This window comes from Cibotium barometz, chromosome 55 (assembly GCF_041138505.1).
Source record: "Cibotium barometz isolate CiBa-2024 chromosome 55, ASM4113850v1, whole genome shotgun sequence".
NCBI classification, from domain to species: Eukaryota; Viridiplantae; Streptophyta; class Polypodiopsida; order Cyatheales; family Cibotiaceae; genus Cibotium; species Cibotium barometz.
Window position 1 is genome coordinate 7,996,765 of NC_141100.1, and position 21,649 is coordinate 8,018,413.

The 21,649-nt window shown below is 43.8% G+C and overlaps 1 protein-coding gene and 1 long non-coding RNA gene across 2 annotated transcripts; one reads left to right on the forward strand and one right to left on the reverse strand.

Annotated features, from left to right (window-relative positions):
- Positions 1–8,251: 8,251 nt before the first annotated feature.
- On the reverse strand, positions 8,252–11,642 carry LOC147607325 (cytochrome P450 734A1-like). The gene is made up of 5 exons (XM_086790743.1): positions 10,467–11,642; positions 10,160–10,383; positions 9,623–9,861; positions 9,055–9,445; positions 8,252–8,878 (listed from the first exon to the last, which is right to left on the reverse strand). The coding sequence occupies exons 1-5, from the start codon at positions 10,765–10,767 to the stop codon at positions 8,453–8,455; spliced, it is 1,581 nt and encodes a 526-aa protein (XP_086646869.1). The 5' UTR covers positions 10,768–11,642; the 3' UTR covers positions 8,252–8,452.
- On the forward strand, positions 10,969–11,792 carry LOC147607326 (uncharacterized). The gene is made up of 3 exons (XR_015264757.1): positions 10,969–11,090; positions 11,163–11,544; positions 11,631–11,792. It is a non-coding gene; the product is annotated as an uncharacterized LOC147607326 (long non-coding RNA).
- Positions 11,793–21,649: the final 9,857 nt, after the last annotated feature.

The window sequence follows — 21,649 nt, forward strand, 5'->3', positions numbered from 1 at the left end:
ACACTAAATATGAAAGATACTCAACCAATACATACTCGGGTTCTCTATAGTGTGAACCCAACTAAATGAGCTGGCGCTATAACTATGCCAATCTCTAGAATAGCTGTCACACAACGTGTCATCCCAGCCAATACATACTCGGGTTCTCTATAGTGTGAACCCAACTAAATGAGCTGGCGCTATAACAATGCCAGTCTCTAGAATGGCTGTCACACAGCCTGTCATCCCACTGGCCGCATATCACCCATGATCTTACCAACCATGCCAGTGGTGTAAGTGTGGGGCCTATCCCCCAGGCGGGTCATCAGTGTCCACTGCCTCACTAGATGAGCTCGATATCTCAACACTCCTCCTCGAGCTCATGTACACCAAGCGAAGCCTTGAACCTCATCCATAGCTTTCTCCCAACACACATTTCCAATAGCCTCATCAATGCATGTGGGCTCTACAACCTGCATAACTTTTGCCATGTATGCATAGTGATGTGCCACATAACCATCATAGGTAAACCTCTGCACATGGTTCTTCACTCTCCCAGATCTTTGCAGCTTTGCATTCATGGCTTCCATAGCCTTCTTTACACCAGGTGTTCTCATAGCTGGTATCCCAAGCTCCTCATCAAGGCTCATCTCTGAGCCACTAGACTCTTCATCAACATGAGAATGCCCTGCAAAAATGTCAGGCATATACTAAGGGGCTCAACCACTTTCTCTTTGCCTTTATGTGATGTACTAATCACATTTGCAGGACTGGTATTATGACACAGCCTGCCACTCCATGGTGTATCAATAACTGAACCACTAGATGAGGACTCTCCTGGTCCACTCAAAGACTGTGATTGCTGACTTGCATTCTGTGCAACCACATTTCCACTCACATTAGCCCCAACAGCTTCTTTTTCAGCAGCATACTAGCTGCTCATCTCATCAAAAACAACATCCCTGCTTACCCTCAACTCTCGTGCAGCAGGGTTATAACACCTATATCCCTTCTGCTCAAGGGAATATCCAATAAACACACATTTTTCAGCTTTTGGATCCAGCTTAGTTCTCAGCTCATCTGGCACATGCACATATGCAATGCATCCAAAGACTTTCAGATGAGACAAATCAGGTTTTCTGCCAATAAACTTCTCCTCTGGAGTTACATCATGTATGGCTGCAGTTGGAGTCCTGTTCATGATGTAAACTGCTGTAGAAACAGCCTCAGCCCAATAGCTATGCGCCATATTCTTCTCTCCCATCAATGCTCACGCAATCTCAGCAATGTGCCTGTTTTTCCGCTCAGCAACTCCATTTTACTGCGGAGTGTATCTACATGTAAACTGTCTCCGAATACCATTCTTCTTAAAAAATTCAGAGCACTCATTGGAGAAGTACTCTCCCCCTCCATCTGACCTTAGGCACTTTACATATTTCCCTGTTTGCTTTTCAACCACCATTACTCTGAAATTCTGAAAATGAGTGAACACCTCACCCTTCTCCTTCATGAAGTATACCCACACTTTCCTTGTGTGGTCTTCATCAATAAATGTCATATAATACCTGCAGCCTCCCATAGACATGGTCTTCGTAGGACCCCATATATCTAAATGCACAACATCTAGTGCATTTCTGCTCACATTTCTATAACGTGGAAATACATGCTTTGTTTGCTTTCCAAATTGGCATGCTTCACATATATTCTGCATACCTTCAACTTTAAACTTTGGCAGCCTTGTCACAATTCCTTTAGTCTGCATAGACTTCATTCTCTGCACATTCACATATCCAATTCTTTTATGCCAAATGTCTGCAACAATTCCTGAACCTTTTGCAAACATCCCAGCACTCACTTCAGGCATGTTTACATTCAATGTAAACATTCTGTCCACTCCGTTGCCTTTTGCAACCAACCTGCACTTGTCTTTAAAGTCTTCAACATAACAACCATCAGGGTTAAACCGAACCTGCAAACCCTGCTCAATCATCTGGCCAACTGAAACCAGATTCTTTGTTATGTTCGGAACATGAAGTACATCTGCAAGGTACTTCACTTTGCCATCCTGCATAGACAATGGCACATCTCCAACATGGGCAATTGGATGAGCAGTGTCATCCCCTGTTTCCACAAAACCTGGTCTTTCAAGGTTTTTCATCTCCTTCAACCACTCCCCATGACTTGTCATGTGGTTCGAAGCACCTGAATCAACGTACCATACATCATCTTTATGTGCTGGTGGACCCTCTCCCCTTAGATCTCAACTCCAACATTGATCACCTCTGTCTCGCACTTTTGGGAAAGCAAAAACACATACATATATATATGACCTCTTACCCATGCCAGTCACTCTCTCCATTCGTTCATGGTTATATAGTTTGCAATTCACTTATAAGTTATTTTGTTCCAAGAATCTTGCAACATTGCAAAGATTCATGGGATCGCTGGACTAGGTTCGAAGCCATGGACGCATATGATAGCCTTGGAGGCCTGTGCTTAGAGTGGGCTTATTTTTTGAAAAATCTTGCTCTCTCAAAGACCGAGGATGTGGTTCCCCGATGGAATGTATTTAGGGAGGTTCTTGTGGATTTCACCTTTGTACTCGACTATAGAGTTTCTACATGCCGATGGCACTATGGTTTGTACTCTACGTGCGGAGCACTTGGGGATTGTTGTGAGAGAGGCAGAGACTTGCAACTTTACATTGTGTAGGACTTTGTTCTTGCGGATTTCAAGGTGGATGACGATATTTTCCTAAATCCTAAACCGCAAGAGGGAACCCAGCCATACAAGTTGGATGCGGATGGGAATCCCATCCGATATGTTGTTGAGCGTAGCGAGGGTTTCGCAAGGTAAGTAGAGAACTCACTTCATTATAATTTGTTTCAAGTAGTGTAATCGTTATATATTCATTGCCTTTTTTATTGTTGTTCGTCCATTTACTGATCGAGGGGATGCAGTCCTAGATTGCTTTGCCGAAATCGGGACCCTTGCTAGAGCATGTAGGATACTACATCGGCATTCCATTAGCATGGTGGAGAGCGACGCAATGTGCTTTAGTTCTTGTATACAACCAAATTTGCACATTCCCGACGATTTAGGTCATCAATAGCGTTTCAAGGGTGACATCAGTGATACTATGTTTGATGGGAGCCGCAGAGGGACGTGGGGACATCATCTCCACAAGTTCCTCCACCACCCTCCTCCACCTGCCACAGTAGCCATGATCCTAACAAGGTCAAGTGCCTCGTCATGGCCACCCGCCGGTGTTCCAAGGGATCCACCATTTCGGCCTGTTATGGCACATATGTCTCCTGTGGCTTCTTTTATGATGCCCTCATCATGGGCACCACGTCCAAAACTTGCGAAGCCTCTAGGCTTCCCACTTGCACCTAGCTCCCTACATGCAGCCACCTTCCTTCTTCCACCAGCACTGCAGGCAGTACTCTTATGGATGTATTTAATCTATTGTAATGACAAAAATGTATTGATTTACACATTATTGTGATGTACTTTTACACACTCATATTACATCTACGGCATTGTTTTATGCTTTTGTTGTAACTGTTTAGATATTTGAATTAACAATAAAGAGAGATGGAACAAGATGAATAGAGAAGGAAAGGCCACGAGAGAGAGTGTGAGTGAAAGAGAGAAAGTTTGAGTGAGCGGGAGACTATGTTGTTGTCTTTGTAAGACGTAGACATTTGACATTTTTTATTCTTAAAAAAATATTTTTTTATTTTAAATTTCTAAGAGCAAGAAGCTCATAACAGAGAAAGTGGTAGACCTTGCAGACAAGAACATGCTAGAGGTGAAAGTAGCAACAGAGCCATTGGGATATGGAGAGCCTTTGGCATCATTGAAGAGGCAAAAGAGGGTCCTCTTTGAGGAGAAGTTGGCACCTTCATTTGCAAATTTAGGATACACGGAGAAGGCCAAGATGATAGTTGAGGTCCCACATGCTTTCATGTATTGTTTCTTGTGTTCAACATCTTGTAGGAGTTTGTCAGCACTATTGTAATTTTGTTTTGAAATATAATGGAATTTTGATCTCTCTATGGTGTCTCTGTGAGGAAGTAGCAATGAGAGTGGTCCATGGAAGTAAACAACAAAATGTTCACACATGCTTTCGTGTATTGTTGTGTGTGTTCAACATCTCGGAGGTGTTTGTCATAATATGTTGTAGTCTTGTAATTTTGCTTTGGAATATAATAGAAGTTTTATCTGTCGGCGTCTTTGTAAAAAAGTTGCAATGATAGTGGTCCATGCTCAACATCTCATAGGTGTGTAGAAGTCTTGGAATGTATTTCACAAAAATGGAAGTTTCATCATTGCCCGCTGTGTTTTTAAAAAAACATGCTATGAAATCGGAGAGAGAAAGAGTAGATAGAGACAGAGAGATTGGAGAAAGAAACCTCTCTCCTCAAACTTACCAAAAAGCGCTCGCTCGTGCTCGCCAAAAAAGTACACCCCCATTGGAACATGTAAATCCAGGATTGGCTGCATGTTAAATGAGATTATTGATTTAATCATCAATTTCTTTGGGTTTTTAGTAAACTTCTGATTGGGTTTTTTTTTCCCTGAGATTGGTGAGTCAATACTATCACCCACCTTGGATATTCTGCTTTTTGCAGTGGGAGAAGTCTTGATGGGGTAAGCCGAGACTAAGGTTAGGCCTGTTGGTGCATGCACGATTTATTAGTCAGGCGGGGTTCTCAAGGCGACCACTTCCACCTTTTCAATATCCAAAGATCCTGGTAGCCTCTCTTCCTTTGGGGTTAATGATGTTTGGGGGGATCATCTTTAAAATCCATTTTATTTACCTCCCTTTCAAGTCGCAGTGAACATGTTTTGCTGTGAGTCTTGGACAAACTCATCCTCATCCGAGATTTTACCTTCATCTTCTACTGGCTCTGCAAGGGATCTGCCATGTTAACAAGTAGAGGAGTGAAACGATTCTGTTTCCTACCTCTGGTCTGAGGTTTGTTTGGGAGTCTGAGGTTTGTTTGGGGCTTGTCTAACATCCCTACCTCTTCTATTTACGGGTTGAAAACCCTCATTGTCCCCTGGGTTTTCCTCTTAAGGTTGAGAGGATCTAGTGTTCTGACGAGGAGGGGGGTTCTTGAGGGGACAATTTTTGATTAAATGCCCTTGCTTATTACAGTAAAAGCAAGCATTTAGCAGATTCTTATAAGTGAGGTTGTTTAATCCAAAGGTCTTCCCTTCCTAAGTTGATATGTGTTTTCTCAGGGAGTTCTTTGTTTAGATCCATTTCAATCAGAGCCTAGGGATGCCATCTCGGGTTGAGATCAAGCTTAGGTCTTTGTCCTAGAAGTTTACCTAGGGGTTCAACTATTAGCTTGAGAGCAAGGGGTAAAGGTGAAGAGGCATGTCAGGGAGTTCTACCCAAACATGGTATTTAGATAATTTAGGACCATTAGGGGAGAAATTAGGACTCCAACGGAACAAGGACAAAGGGGATCTCCTAATCATCCAAATCGCATGCAGCTAAAATATTTAGGGCCATACCTTCATCCGTAAAGATAGTTGTTAGTATTGGATTTGTTCTATGGTTACTCCCCTTGACCAATTTTCCTTTTGCTGGGAGGGAGAGGGCCATGACACAATGGTAAACATGTAGCCAATCCTTCACCTTGTTGTACTTTGATGATCTTCTTGCCATTGGGCGGGTTGGAGGAGGAGATCTTGGAGCAAGGGACCGGCAGAGGAGATTGCATGGCTACCTACATACGTGCAAGCTAAGACTGGGGCTTGTTTGTAAACTTGGAGAGGACTGCAAGTTCAACTGGGCTTCTGCGCTAGCATTCAGCGACAGGATGGTGGAGGGTCGACAGACACGTGCCACACATGTCAGAGGTCATGAGTGGGAGGGGTTGAACCGCTGTGGCGCATGCGAGACTCGTGCCTATTGAGGTGGCCGAATAGAAATGTAAACATGTCTACATTGCTATTGCAATCATTGATACTAGGATCATTTTGGAGGTGGCCCAAGTTTGGAGGAGCTTAAGAGAAGTGCATTTGCATCTTGAATAAGGGTGTCTTTTCTATTCAATGTAGGTGGCCCCAGTTTGGAGGAGCCTAAGAGAAGAGCATTTGCATCAAGTATCTACATCAGATGCAAAGAAAGGTAAGCACAAGAGCACTATCAATCAAATCAATATGTCAGCATAACTAAGGTGGGGGTTGCCTCCTACTGGTATTTCAAGTCAAGGAAACTTACTGATGGCTTAAGAGGAGCATTTGCATCAATCAAATTCAAAGCAAGGTAAGTATAAGAGCATTATTTCACTTGAGATGGGGGTTGCCTCTCCTACTAGTATTTCAAGTCAAAGAAACCTATTGATGACTTAAGAGAAGAGCATTTGCATCAATCAAATTCAAAGCAAGGTAACTATAAGAGCATTATCAATCAGATCAATATATTGGCTTAAGAGAAGAGAATTTGCATCAATCAAATTCAGAGCAAGGTAAGTATAAGAGCATTATCAATTAGATCAATATGTCAACAACTAGGATGGAGCTTTCCTCTATCAGTATTTCAAGTCAAGGGAACCTACAAATTGTAAGGAAGAGAAGTGGCGACATTGGTGGATAAAATTGATGATATGGATACCCATAGGCCTCAATACATTCACTTTAACAATGAAGGCAAGAAATAAAGTTGTAGGAATTCCTATTGCAACAATAAGGACATTAGTTTCTGAGGAGGTGGAGGAAAATGATGCAACATGGGCAATAAGGATACCCAAGTCATTGAGCACAACAGTCATACTCCAGGCACCTCCTCTAAATGTAACAACCTTATTTCATTGGTGCATTGCCACCACATGCTCAAAATTTTGAAGCTAGAATCTTAAACGAATCACGACCCTATATGGGCTGTTTGGACATGTGAATAAGGTAAACGAGTTGAACAAAGGGCTTGAAATTTTGGTCAAAGGGTTGGTACACTTGGTCAAAGGGCTTAAACAATTGGACTAAGCCCTTTGACCAAGTGGTTGGCAATTGAGTTGAACAAGGTACAATGAAGAGATTGTATGGACAACAATTGATTCCCAATGCTACCTAGAAGGCCATGCATTTATTTTTAAGAGCCTTTTATTATATATAAAGTACATTGACTTGGATTACTATTTTATATCACTTCATCATTATAAATCCGCATTAGAGAGCCACATGGATAGTTTCAAACAATAGTATGGATTGTTCTTGTGGTAAGACACATCACAGATACAAGAGGAATTGTTAGCTACATCCATGCTCCATTTGCATGGAGGGTGTTTATGTAATGTTCAGATTCTTTGAGCATTCCACATGACCATCTATACCCTTGCCTAGAGAAAGGTGTGGTGGACAATAGCTGGGTGGTGACGGTGATGCCTCTCTCCTTTAAAGATGTGGGTTGGACCCCCCCCCCCCCCCCTTCCCTCTTCACAAAAGGGTCAGTGTGTGTGTGTGTTTTTCCTTAGAAAAAAACAAACAAACAAAAAGGCGTGGTGTCCCCTAAGATTTGAACCCAATATGCCCAAGCTCAAGGCCTAAGATATCCAAGCTCAAACCAACAGGCTAAAACCTAGGGGACAAGTGACATGGTTTCTCTAAGTGGAAAGTTCAACCGTGGTGGTCCATTATTTGTTGGGTGGAGAAGAGGCTGATGGTCCATCAACTCTTTGCCAGACAATGCAGCAAACGATCACCAATGCAGCAATTAATACATGAAAATTGTAGCTTATAATTATGCTTCTTGCTTATAATAATTCTCCAATTTTTTGCTTTAGTGATCATTAGAACAAGGTCAATTAGACAGTTCCAATTGAATGGTAACCGTTGTACACATCTATAAATTCTTAAGATTCTAACAAACACTGCAACCATGCACATTGAGCTCGATAGCCACATTGTTCGTTAAGTGTGGAATGTGAGGTCATTGTCCAAGGTGCAACTAACACATTAAAGTCTTTTAGTTTTAGTTGTGGCATTACTTTGTGTGGTCTTTAATCATTGTCACATAATCAAAGAGGAGCTGGTGAAACCATTCGGTTCATATAGACCAATCACAGAGCAACTCTGCTTACTTGACAGCCCTTCATTTGGTATGTTTTCCTTCTAAAACTTAATGCCTTATTGCAGCCTGGACAGTTCTTCTGGACAAATGAATATGCCCCATGCACACATGATTCAGTCTTCTGAATCATGTGTCAAATCCTATGAATGCATCCTCGTAGTTCACACAGATAACATAAACTCAGACATAATGCACTACATGTTATATTTGTTGAGATCTTCAAAAACAAATCTGTACAGGGATTTTCCCTTATTTTTAAGAGTTCTAGTTGGAACTAACCAGAGATCCAAGTGGGGATATAATCAGTACAACCACATAGATGGCTTATGGAACATAACACATCACTACCTTAAGTACGAGTCTCTGCATAAAACTTGATGAAGATTAAAGCTTTTCAAACAAGATGGGCATGCCAAATTGGGGCTGCAAGGTCAGGACAGTGGTGGGTGCATGACGATAAGTGGGAGACAGGTGAAAGCGGTAGCGCTGCAAGATGGTAGATAGCACCACTTTCGCCTCAAGGATGGCAAATGTCTGCCCTATGCAAAAGCGTGGCCCCATTGAAAATGGCATAAAAGCACCAGCCACTGTGCATGCCTTGGCAACACCTCCACTAAACCTCTCAGGCCGAAACTCGTTGGCATCAGGACCCCAATACTTTTGGTCATGGTGCCAAGCAATGATTGGCACCAGTAGCTCTGTCCCTGCAGGAATCACTATCTTGCCAAGCTGCATATCAGTAACAGCTTTCCGGACCATGAGCACTGCTGGCGGATATAGTCGGAGTGCTTCATTCAACACCATGCCCACCTGCAAAGAAATGAAATTTCTAAGCCAAATTTGTGCAATCTATTATGTATGTACATATGCATGTATGCATGTGTGTTTGCATGTCACCATCTGTAGCCAAATCTGAGTAATCAATTATGTATGTGCATATGCATGCATGCATGCATGTGTCTTCGCATGTGACCCTCTGTACTTACAATTTTCAGATGGTTTACTGACTCTGCTATTGGCATATCTGTCTTCCCACAAACAGCCTGCACCTCCTCCCTCGTGCGCTCCTGCCATTCCGGGCTAGTGGCAAGCAGTAGAAATGTCCATGTGAGCAGTGTTGATGTTGTTTCATGCCCTGCAAAGAAGAAAGTCTTGCATTCGCCGATGATATCATCAATCCCCATGCTCAGGTTCTTCTGATTCCCCTGAAGCTCGCCCTTGTTTGCAGCCATCATCAGGCCAAGCAAATCATTGCCATATGAGTCCCCACGACCAACCTCGATTGATTCCAAGCGACTGTTGATCAGTTGGCGAAGGACCCTGACGATGTTATTGTTGATCTTCCAGCGATACCGATTGAATGCAGTAGGAATAAACCTGCCTCACACAACGCCAGTTCCAGCTAAGCAAATCCATACATACATACAGGGTGGGGGTACCTTTTTGAAAAGAAAGCACGTGCACGTGCACACACACACAAAAGTGGGGACACCTTTATGTTTAGAGATAGCAAACATACATAAACTAACATTTGATCAGTAAACATTTTCTGACCTTGATCCTGGAACGTAAGCAGAGCGGAGAACTTCATTCAAGAGGATTTGCTGCTTGTGCTGCATTTCAAAAACTAGCTTGCCGTCAGCGAAGCTACTTCCAAATGCTGTGTGAGCAATGATATCAGCAGTCAAATCTCTGAACTCTTTATGAACATCTATATCCTGCCCTTTCTCAATTGGAGCGTCCCAATTCTCTATCATTGCAACCGTACATGACGCCATTGTAGGAGTCATGGCCTGCACAGTTGAGAGTCAAAACAGAAAGCTTCAATGTCCAAGAATAGAGGATTGGTGTGATGATCACACATGCTTGAATTGAGTACAACTATTTATGTCTATAACTCTACCCCCCTCTGGGCACATGAGCAGAGACATAAATGCACAGCAAGATATCTATCACCCTCCATGAATGCATGTGCATGACGCACGCGCACGCACACGCGTGCACCTCTAATCCCCCTCCTTCCATGCGTGCACACACAAGCGCGTACACATACACGGGTACATGAAATTGAGTATTGAAAGAGAAACCCACCTTCAGCTTCTCAAGGAAGAAGGCTGGGTTCATCATGCGCCGATGCTGAGCCCATTTTTCACCCTCCAGGGCCACCAGCCCATTACCAATCAAGTCTTGTGAATCAGGCCTTCGATCAGGCTTTCCATAATGGCCAAACTTGGTGGACAAGATTTCTTTGGCCTGCTCTGGGTGGGTGAGATTGAAGCGGGCTTGAGATCCAATCCAGTATACAAATTGCTCACCTGCAGGTATCATAGCAATGAGCGCTTCAAGGGCACAGCAAGACTAAACAAAACGTGGAAAAACAGCATGATTGAACGCTTACCATATTTCTTGGACCATTGGTAGTGATAGGGGAGAATTCGGGGTGCAATATCATGGGAGACCTCTGGCATGGGGAGGCTGCGGGCCTCCTTGCTGATTGCAACAAACTCAAGTAGGTTGCCATGGTGGAAATGATTGGCCATGCATGGGATGCCCTGGGCTTCAAACACCTTTTTGATCCGGCGTGGTCTCCACCACATAGAGAGGAAGGCCTTCCAGAGGTTGTAGGCCAAGAATGTGGCCAGCAAGACCAGGACAGAAACCAGCACATCTTTGGACCATAAAACAGTGGCGAGCTCCATATTTGGAGCAAGGTGTTCTTTCAAACACAAGGTAGTGAGTTGTTCTCTCTCCTCTCTCAAGCAAGGTACAGTGGGTTGATCTCTCTCCTTCCTCAAAGACCAGGTAGAAGGTCGGTTCTCTCTCCTCACTCCAGAAACAAAACGATATGTTGTTTTCTCTCCTCACTGCGGAACCAGGAAGTGGGTAGTTCTCTCTCTTCACTGCAGAACCAGGAAGTGGGTGGTTTTCTCTCCTCCCAGGAAGTGGGTGGTTTTCTCTCTTCCCAAAAACCAGGAAGCGGGTCTCTCTCTATCTCTCTCCTCAGTGCAGAACCAGGAAGTGGGTAGTTCTGTCTCTTCACTGCAGAACAATGAAGCGGGTCTCTCTCTCTCTCTCTCTCTCTCTCTCTCCTCAGTTAGTTCTCTCTCTTCACTGCAGAACCAGGAAGCGGGTCTGTCTGTCTCTCTCTCTCTCTCTCTCTCTCTCTCTCCTCAGTGCAGAACCAGGAAGTGGGTAGTTCTCTCTTCACTGCAGAACCAGGAAGTGGGTGGTTTTCTCTCTTCCCAAAAACCAGGAAGCGGGTCTCTCTCTCTCTCCTCAGTGCAGAACCAGGAAGTGGGTAGTTCTCTCTCTTCACTGCAGAACAATGAAGCGGGTCTGTCTGTCTCTCTCTCTCTCTCTCTCTCTCTCTCTCCTCAGTTAGTTCTCTCTCTTCACTGCAGAACCAGGAAGCTGGTCTGTCTCTCTCTCTCTCCTCAGTGCAGAACCAGGAAGTGGGTAGTTCTCTCTCTTCACTGGTAGTTCTCTCTCTTCACTGCAGAACAATGAAGCGGGTCTCTCTCTCTCTCTCTCTCTCTCTCCTCAGTGCAGAACCAGGAAGTAGGTAGTTCTCTCTCTTCACTGCAGAACCAGAAAGTGGGTGATTTTCTCTCCTCTCCAAAACCAGGAAGAGGGTCTTTCTCTCGTTGGTCTCTCTCTCTTCTCTCTCAGAAACTAGGAAGTGGGTTGTTTTCTCTCTACTGTCAACAAGCAAAGAGAATGTGGGTTTTCTTTCTCCACTCTCAAAACCGGTGAAGGGTTCAAAACCAGGTGAAGGGTTTGTAGTGGGTCATTGGGTTCTCTCTCTCTCTGTGCTTAATGAAAAAATCACTATCTCGATCAGTGAGACACCAACGAGCACTGCTCTGCACAAAAGCAAGGATTGGTAGTCCTTTAAAGTGCGGTGCACCCGTGATGTGCATGGTAGTCCTTTAAAGTGCGTCGCACCCGTGATGTGCATGCTGATGTCTGCCGCCCACCGAGTATTTCTTACACGGCTCTCAATTTCGGAAAAAAAGGCTTCAAATTTTGCTTGCCTTGCAAGTTGTAACCGATAGATTTGGAGAGTTCGAACCTTCCAAGGAAAAACCGAGAACGCCAAAGGAATCAATCCAAGGCTTCACGTCATTGGTGAGGCCTACTTAAATTAAAATAGAATAGTGCACCAAAATATTGTTTTGCATTTCTATTAAATATATTCATATATGAGCGATGCAAGTTAGATATTTTTTTTATAGCACCTGTGCATGACATTATTTGAACGTTTCTATGCCCCACATGAAAATCATCTCTTTGACAACCTCACTTCCTGTGGCAAGAACCAAGTGTTACCGTGAGTTTGATCGAGCTTCAGTGATGACCATTCTCAAATCTGCATGTGGACTTGACAGCAACATTTCTCTCATTGAACGAAGTGCACGGGCGCATGGATTATGTACATACATCATTGTTTGCAACCTTTCAACAATGTTGTGATTTAAAGAGGGCATCCCATGAAGTCTATTCTCTAATTCATGCTCTATATCATACACATAAAGCTGAGCAAATCAAGGAGCCGCATCTCGAGCTCCATCAAGTATGACAGAACCAACACGATGATAGGTGGTACCATGGATTCGAAAATTGAATACTCCTCCTCCCCTTGTGAACTGACTATCCAAGTGAGCACCCAGTGAAACAAATGCCAAGGCATTATTATAAGAGCGTATATTCTTTCTGTATTCCTTACTTGCATTATCATTACCAAGCAACAACTCGACCAATGTAGGAGGTGGATTTTCCAATGGCAATAAAGAGACCTTCCCACTTCCACAACAGTGTTTGCCCACATATTCTCCAAGCTTTCTTGTTGCCTCACACTTTCCAAATCATTGCACCACAAAAATGACACTTGCAAGAAAGGGCTCCTAATGAGTGAAGAGTACAATCTCCAGAATATAACACCATAGTAGCTGGGTGCTTGACATTCCGAGGCAAAGAAAATACCCGCCTTATAGAGTGACATTCAGATTTAATATCTTTCACATCACCAACAACAAATGTTATAGAATGTAAATTATCATCCATAGGTAGCTTATTTAAATCAAATGAGAAAGGGCCCCGCGCCAAATCTCTATGTGTCTGAGCATTGTGAGGTTCATTGATAGGTTCCTGAAGAACCGTAGCATTGAGAATAGTTCTATTTCTTGAATCCAAGTATGGGGTTCACTATGCTCCTCATTTTCAACCCTTCCAAATGTTTCAATTCTAGCTATGGCAAAGTAATCCGTAAAATTAGCACCATTTTGTTTTCGAATGCAAGTCCTTGTCTGTGATCGTTTATGATGGCGAGTCATGCGTGTTACATCCAAAATTCATTAGCGCGATCCTGAGCGCTACGAATGCTCTCTCGTGCGGCTCTGAGCATATCATTCATATCTTCAAGGAAATCCTTGACAGATTGAATCTTCTCCTTTTATAGGCCTACAGCCATCGGATATCTCGGCTGGAATCCATACATTAACATGAATGGTGTAAATCCAGTCTCGCTGAGTGTTTGGAGCTGTTATAGGCAAACTCCAATAAGGGCAAGTACTCTTCTGCTTCTTACTAACATAAGAACGCAACATATCCTCTAGAATTTGGTTAACTCTTTCAGTTTGACCATCAGACTCCAGATGATCTGCCGTACTCATACTCAGAGTAGTATCCAACTTTTTAAAGATTTCCCTCCAAAAATGACTGTTGAACTTTCTATCTCTATCCGACACTATATCTGCGGGCAGGCCATATAGCTTGTAGAGATGTTCAATAAAGAGTTTTGCCAACTCTGGCATTTTAACAGTTTTCTTCGTGGTGGCGATAAACTTTGCCATTTTAGTTAACCTGTCCACTACCACCCACACCGAGTCATTCCCTCGACTCGTCTTGGGTAAACTAGTAATGAAATCCATGGAAATGCTTTCCCATTTCCCTTGAGGAATCTCCAGTGGATGGAGTAGTCCTCCAACCTTAAGACGTTCATGTTTATTGACCTGGCACTTATACTGTATTTCAGCACATAAGTCTAGACGTCCTTGAACAAACTAGGCCAATAAAACTATCTTTTTACTAGTGCATAGGTCTTCTGAATCTCGGGATGACCCGCACTTGGACTATCATGACTTTCTTTAAGAATTTGGGCCCGAAAGACCAATAATGGCTACACATACTCTACCCTTGTAGAGTAAGTACCCGTCGTCAATGGAGTAATTAGCATATTTCTCCCCCCCGACGAAGTTTATCACTCCCCTTTGAAGCCGTGGTAGTCAAAGGTGATGCCCGAAAAAACGGGTCCTAAATGCTGTCTTCGCAACATCTTCTGCTTTAATTCTAACCTGATGATACCCTGATCTCAGGTCTACTTTTGTAAAGTATCTCGATCCATAGAGTTGATCAAACAACTCATCCATGCGTGGCATCGGATACTTGTTCTTAATCGTTATCTGATTAAGAGCCCTATAGTCTATGCACATCCGCATAGATCCGTCTTTCTTCTTTACCAGAAGAATAGGCGATGCCCACGGCCGAATGAAGCCTTTGCTCAAATATTCCGTTAATTGTTTTTCCACCTCCTATGCCTCGGAGTGGCTTAATCTATAAGCAAGTTTGCTTATAGGTTTTGATCCTGGCATAACTTCAATGTCATGGTCTCCTTCTCTAGATGGTGGTAAGCCATCTGGCAAATCATCAGGAAAAACATCCTGAAATTCCTCTAATAAATTCATTAAAGTATCTACGTACTTTTTCTTTAATGTTTCTTTCACCTTGGATTTTTTCTTGTTTGAATCACATGCATGCCAAACAGGGTTTTCAAACAGTGGGTCTCGTCCAAGGCTATTTTGTTTTCCTTGTTTGTCTACGCAAACATCATTTATAGTTTCATCTACGAAAACAGAATTTAAAAGAGGGTAACAAGCATATACCTCTGCTATCTGGTCTCTGCGGACCGCTGTGCACAGCTCCATGGAGGAAATAAGTGGTGTCGCAGGGACAGTACGGTCGCCCTGCAGGGTAATGACTCTACCTCCATGCTCAAAACATAGCGTATTATGTAGGTAATTCCGAGCTAGACTAGGGCCCATACAGCCACTCCCTGCCTAGATATACGTCTGCTCTGGCTAAGTGCATGACCTGAAAGTCAGGCGGAGCCTCGTAGTCCTGCATAGATAATGGGACCCCCAATACTACGATATTCCATACCATTTTTTCATATCCGTTGGCTAGGCCAACAGTATTGATCACTCCGGGTCTCAGTCAACCCCAATTTCTTGACTAATGAGTAGTTCAAGAAGTTGTGGCTAGCTCCATCATCGATAAAAACTGTGACTCTACGGCCACCTATGGTGGTGCCATACATGCGCACCATGTCATGCGGACCTACAGTAGGTTGCCACATCGCTGGTGTCACTGAACAAGCGTGATGCTCATCACAATGACACATTGTCACCTCTCTGAACTCTGCGAAACTGAGAGGGAGTCTCTGCACTGTATGCAACTGCCTAGAGGATTTACCATCTTTTTTGGGCTCGTTGCCACTCGTGCTGGCTTTAGGCTTTGGACACTCAGCCTTCGTGTGCCCTACATCATTGCAATTAAAGCAGCGATTTTCCTTTCACGCTTTAATATACTGCTCTTTCTTTTGGATTTCGTTGTCTCTTTTCTTCTTGGATGGTCGCGATTTTTTAGACCAATGACTACCCTGTCCTTCCTGGTCCATCCTTTCCCCTTGCTTATCACTGCTGTGGAACCCTTTTCTTTTACGGCCTGACCTCCTCTTCTCACTACCCTCGGCCCTACTAGAAGCACCACGCGCACTACGGTGCTTGATGTCATCAAATATCTGTGCATGCTTAATTGCCTCTGCTAAGTCTTTAGGCTGTAAGGGCTCTACGTACTCAAGGTAATCATCTTTGAGGCCTCTTTTAAAGCCTCGCAATGTTTGGAATGCATCGATCCCCTTTAGCTTGAGTACTATCTCCCTATAGTTTGAGATGTACTGAGTCAGGGATTTGTTCTCCATCGAGCACTTGTTCCATAACTCCCAGCTTCTCTCCGCCTCATTGACAGGCAAAAACTCTTTTCGAAACATCGTTTCAAACTCTATCCAAGTGGCAGGACAAGTTGTTAAACTCATCCACCACTTGTACGCTTTGTCGGTTAATGAGAGGCTAGCCTCTACGGGCTGTATCTGGCTAGGCTACTGTCGCAGCGTGTGCAAATCTGACCACTTCGCTAGAAACATATTGACCGAGTCCTTGTTTCTCTCCTTCTCCTCGCCACCAAAACTAGGCGGCTTTAAGTCTTTTAATAACGACGACGAAGTTGTCTCTACGGACGGCCCTGCTGGCGCATCGACTTGTACTCCTGCAACCACTGGGGAGGCTACGCTCACCTGTGCCGCAGGAGCTTGGCTACCACGAGGAGTCGGAGTACTAGCCGAGGCGGTTGTCAGTGCATCTAACCATGTGGAGATGCTCTGTAGCATCGTGACTAAGTCAGCCTGGACTTTACCCATATTGTTCAGTTTTGCATTAAGATATTTAAAAAGTCCACTAGAGAGCTCCGTCTCTGGCAGGACGTCGGGGCAGGGTCCAATAGGTCATAATCGTCTTCGTCATATCCCAAGAGTTCCTCCTCGGTCCCCTCGGCGATGTCGGTGTTCATGTCATCTGGCTCATTGGCCAGAAAGGGGTCATCTGCTCTATTGCCGCCGTCGTTGCGGGCTCGCTGGGTCCTAAGGTGGGGTCAACAGACGAGGAGGGCGCTGGCAGATCACGCGTGATCGACGAGCGCACTCCGGACCGGACAACAGTCGGGCGTATACGGCCTGACAATTCGGTCGGGCGTATACGGCCTGACAATTCGGTCGGGGTCAAACCCGCAACCGAGGACAAGAGACCGAAAAACCCTAGAGAAGTAGAAGGCGGTGGGGACACACTACGCCTAGCAGACATCTTTAATTCTTGCACAAAGAAAAATGCGAGAACTCGAAAATTATAAAAAAAAACGCTAATAAAATGAGCAGTGGTGGAGAGAGAATAGTCACCCCCCTTACGGTCGCTTGTCGTCGAAGACTGTCGATTTGTGTTGCGATGCGAGCCTCTACAAGCATTGCTACTCTGGGATGCTGCGATCCGAGAGAAAAATGCCTGCAACTCATAAAAACAAAAATTTATTTCCTTGAAAAGCTAGGCCTGAAACACCCTGGATTATCCCTCGTCGCCGCTGAGATTATCCCTCCACTGCCCGAGAGAGAGGTGTTCGTTTGTTTTTTTTAATTAAAAAAAAATAAAAAATATATATATATTAAAAAAAAAAGATGACTGACCGCCGTCGGCTACTGGTTTTGGGTATCGGCTGCTACGCTCTCCTGGTTGGCCGCTGCCGTGCTGGTGTGGTTGGCCGCCGTCGCGCTGGCCGCCGCCGCACTGGCCTGGCTGGTCGTCGCCGCGTTGGTGTGGCTGGCTGCACTGGCCTGGCTGGCCGCGTTGGCCTGGCTGGCCGGATATTGTCTGGCCGCCGCCGCAGCCGGCTGCTTCACAGCCCCAGACAAATCTTCAGCTCCACAGCTCCGACCTTACTACTAGCGCCGAGGCCACAAGCTCCAGCCGAATCTCTTCACAGCCGTTTTCTCAGCCATTTTCTTACTCGAAGTCGACACCACTCTCTACATTAGACAAAAACTTCTCTTTCGCAGACAAGTTCAAAAGCCAAGAAAAAACGACATTGCTTACTTGCAATTATCGCTTTGGTGTGTGCGAGACGGGGAGAGAGAGAGAGAGAGAGAGAGAGAGAGAGAGAGAGAGAGAGAGAATTCTTCCTCCGCGAGAGCGAGTTTCCAGAGGCCACACACTTGCATGTAATGTTCATGCCAGATCGAGATGCGAGATCGATTGGACCTCCACACTCTGCTTCCTTGAAGTATTATTTGTAGACACATTATTAGACATGGACACCCACATCAAGCCACACTCAGTCTCTCTGGCCAATAATGATAGATTGTGGGTTCCCTCCGACCTCCTAGAGTACATCAATACATCAACCACAACGAAAGGCCCTTCCAAAAGCGGTTCAGAAGATTTGAAGCAATGGCAATGAAATCTAGACACTTCCTAGAGCTTCGTCGTCGTTATTAAAAGACTTAAAGCCGCCTAGTTTTGGTGGCGAGGAGAAGGAGAGAAAGCAAGCTCAATAGAGGTGACATTGGCCATTTCTTCCTTTCATGGCTAGCTTGCTTTTTTTTTCTTGCTTTCAGAAGGAGAGGAGGAAGAGGAGGTAGAAATACTACAACTGTGCCTTGGAGGATTTATCCACCACGACAAGGAAGAGCCTTAGAGTGTAGCACACATAGGTGAAAGGTGAAAGTGAAAGCTTGATCGTCACACAACAATTTCTAGGAGGTGCGCTAGGGCTCGCAGAGGTAAAAAATCCATGTCGCTTTGAGGCCAGTGGAAGTGGCACAACAATTGAAGATGAAGATGACTCTTGCCCCCTTCCTGAGATAGAGATTGACTCTCTATGTCCGATTGTGGTAGGGGGGAGCTTTTCATTTTTTTAAATGATATTGAAAAGTCATGTGGCCTCCGCATGGATGAGTGCTTGAGCATGCTCAAGGTGAAGGTGGAGTTCCCATTGGATGACTCCAACACAGGTAACATGGAGGAGAACCTCCTCCCACTCATAGACTCGGTGGAGGAGATGGTCATTTTTCTGGAGGCAGTGGAGGAATGCAGAGCAAAAAAATATCACTGAGGAGGAGTTCCAAGCGGCGCAACAAAGTGTCTCCCATGCAATCGTGCCTTGGACACCAACTCCAACACAAAATATTGAGACGAATCCAAGTCCAACATTGACTTGGAGCGAAATACTAATGCAAACCAGGACGATAAGCAAGAGAACGTGCTTGAGATGAACAGTTATGCTATGCGGGGAGTGGGAACACGTGCTACTATAGTTGTTAAAGCAACTCTGCATGGCCCCTATTGGCCAATCGGTTAGCTTTGTAATCCTAGTTAAAAAGTCCCGAGTTATGACCACTTTTGGGAGTGGTGGGCTATAGAGGCAAGGTGATTGCCCAATCAGGAATTGACAAGTCACTTGGCCATGACTCACTAGCGAGAAATATTCTAATCGGCGAGATCCCCGTAGCTAAAAGCGACAAACCTCTCTTGTAAAGAGTATTCCCAAATCCCACATGTAAATTTTTCTATCAATAGAATGTTGAAAGTGGCTTTTAAGTACATGTGATTGATTTCTAATTAAAAAAGAGGAGGGCCAGATGGGTGCAAGAAAGGGGGCCTCGCATAGGGCATTTTCACACCCTTCTGGCCATCATGAAGAAAAATGTGCCGTTGCATTTTTGTTACTTTTGAAGTCAATTGACCGTGTTTTCTATTGAGACGACATGGTCGAAGGATGGCCATTTCACGAGCGAGAGAGAACGAGTGAGAGTGCATTCCGAGTGGAGAGGCAAAGATTTGTAACGGACATGAAGACACCTGGAATATTTTTCTCGTAAATATATGATCGTTGGAGGGGCAAAGATTTGTAATGAACATGAAGACACCTGGAATATTTTTCTCGTAAATATATGATCGTTGGATCATCTAACCACAACCATAATTTTTATAGGGAAAAAAAGCTTGACCGCAACAAGAAACCTCAAAACTCTTTCTGAGCATATCTATCCTCAGCCTTAAATTCACATGTAGCAATGGTCAGAAGTTCCTTTGTGAAAGGATCGTAAACAAAATCCCCCACTGTGGACCAACCATGAACACGATGCAGGTGATCAAAATGCACCCACCTTTCTTGCAAGTTACCACACCCGATCTCATTCCTGCAAGTTACCACCTGGAAAATGGCCAGATGATGCCAAGGGGAAATGCATGTACACCAATAGACAATGTGTACACCTGAGCTCACAAGATATAATATTTTAGTGTAATCTATTCTTGATTTTCAAGCATAGGAAATAACCACCTTTAATTAAAAGGGCTAGAAATAATTTATTATGACAATTGTGAATAAAGATAATATTGTATGATAGATAACCACCTCTAATATATATTTCATAAATAAAATATATATGTTTTATTTATATATATATTACATTTATAGGTATTATGACCGGGGGGCCTTAGGATCTTTCTAGCATGAGGGAAAGGTCTTACTTTTGTAATAAGGGTGTAGAATTGATACTAATACCCTTCACAAGAGGTTAGACAGTATTGAAAAAATTGACCAAAATTTTTTATTGGTCTAGAAGGGTGGGAAAATAGCATGTCCGACCACCCCACACAGTGCATTTTCGCACCCTTTAAAGCATCAAAACACATGAACAAGAGGAATACAAAGCATGTCATTGATTTCAAATGTAGACTCTTTGATCACACCGAACTTGAATCAATCACCAATTTTTTTTTAAAAATGACCAAATTTTTTAACGCCTGGAAGGGTGCAAAAATTAATTGTCCAGCCACCCCGCACAGAGCATTTTTGCACCCTTTCAGACCGTGATAACACAATATAAAAAAACTTGAACATCATAATTGGATCCTTCTAGACCGCCATAACATGGGAATATTTTAAAAATCAACATCTTTCCACTTCTTCGGGTATCACAAAGCATCGTAAATCTCGGGGATACAATTAAAGTCATAAAAAAACTATATTTAAAGGAATAAAAAATGAGGGGCTTGTTGTTCGCCACCAATCAAACCTAGCAAGGGAAGTATATCAATCTAACAAAATTGGTAATAAAACATGACTTCACCATAGACTGTCGCTGCTCTGCAATGTTCCTAGCAAACCACAACACCCTTGTGCGGTCTGCTCATGGTATGGAGGGGTCATTACGTGCCCTCCTGCCCGTCATCACAGCATGGAAAACTAAGCCTTGCTACCACTGCATGCAAAAACAAAAATGTTGATACGGGCGGCAAGGTTGTGCAAATCCCTGACTTGAGCACACACAAATTGAACCCGGTCTAGCTCCTAGGCTGAGGGGGAATTCTCATCAGGTTGGATGGGGGCTTTGATAGAGAATAAGTATTGTGTGAGTTCGGAAGTAGTGATCATGCCCATGAGGAGTTGAGTGCTAGTGCTCTCAAAGTGCTTGTACAAAATGGACAAAAAGAGAGAGGGTGCTCATTTATAGTGACCAACGTAATCATTACACCAAACCCTAGTTTTTAGAGGAATGTCATACACCAGAAAAATGGGTTTTTAAAAACGAAAGATAACATGGATACATATTTGGCAAAAAAGAACATTTCCTCATATTTACATTTGAACCATTTACATTCTCATTTATAACACTTGATTACATTCGATAGATAATATCGCTATAGATCAACTACACATAAACCCTAGGCCTCATTCAAGTCTATAGGGATTCATACTTTTCCAACTCTCCTACGTGTAACCCTCTATGCCGCATGACATGCAAGTCCTGTCCCTGCCCTCCACCTTGCTGTTTTCTGACCCATAGTTTTCATTTTGGCAATTAGGGCCAATTTGGACATTTGAGCCCTCTCCCTTGAAAGGTTTCTTCCAAAGGTA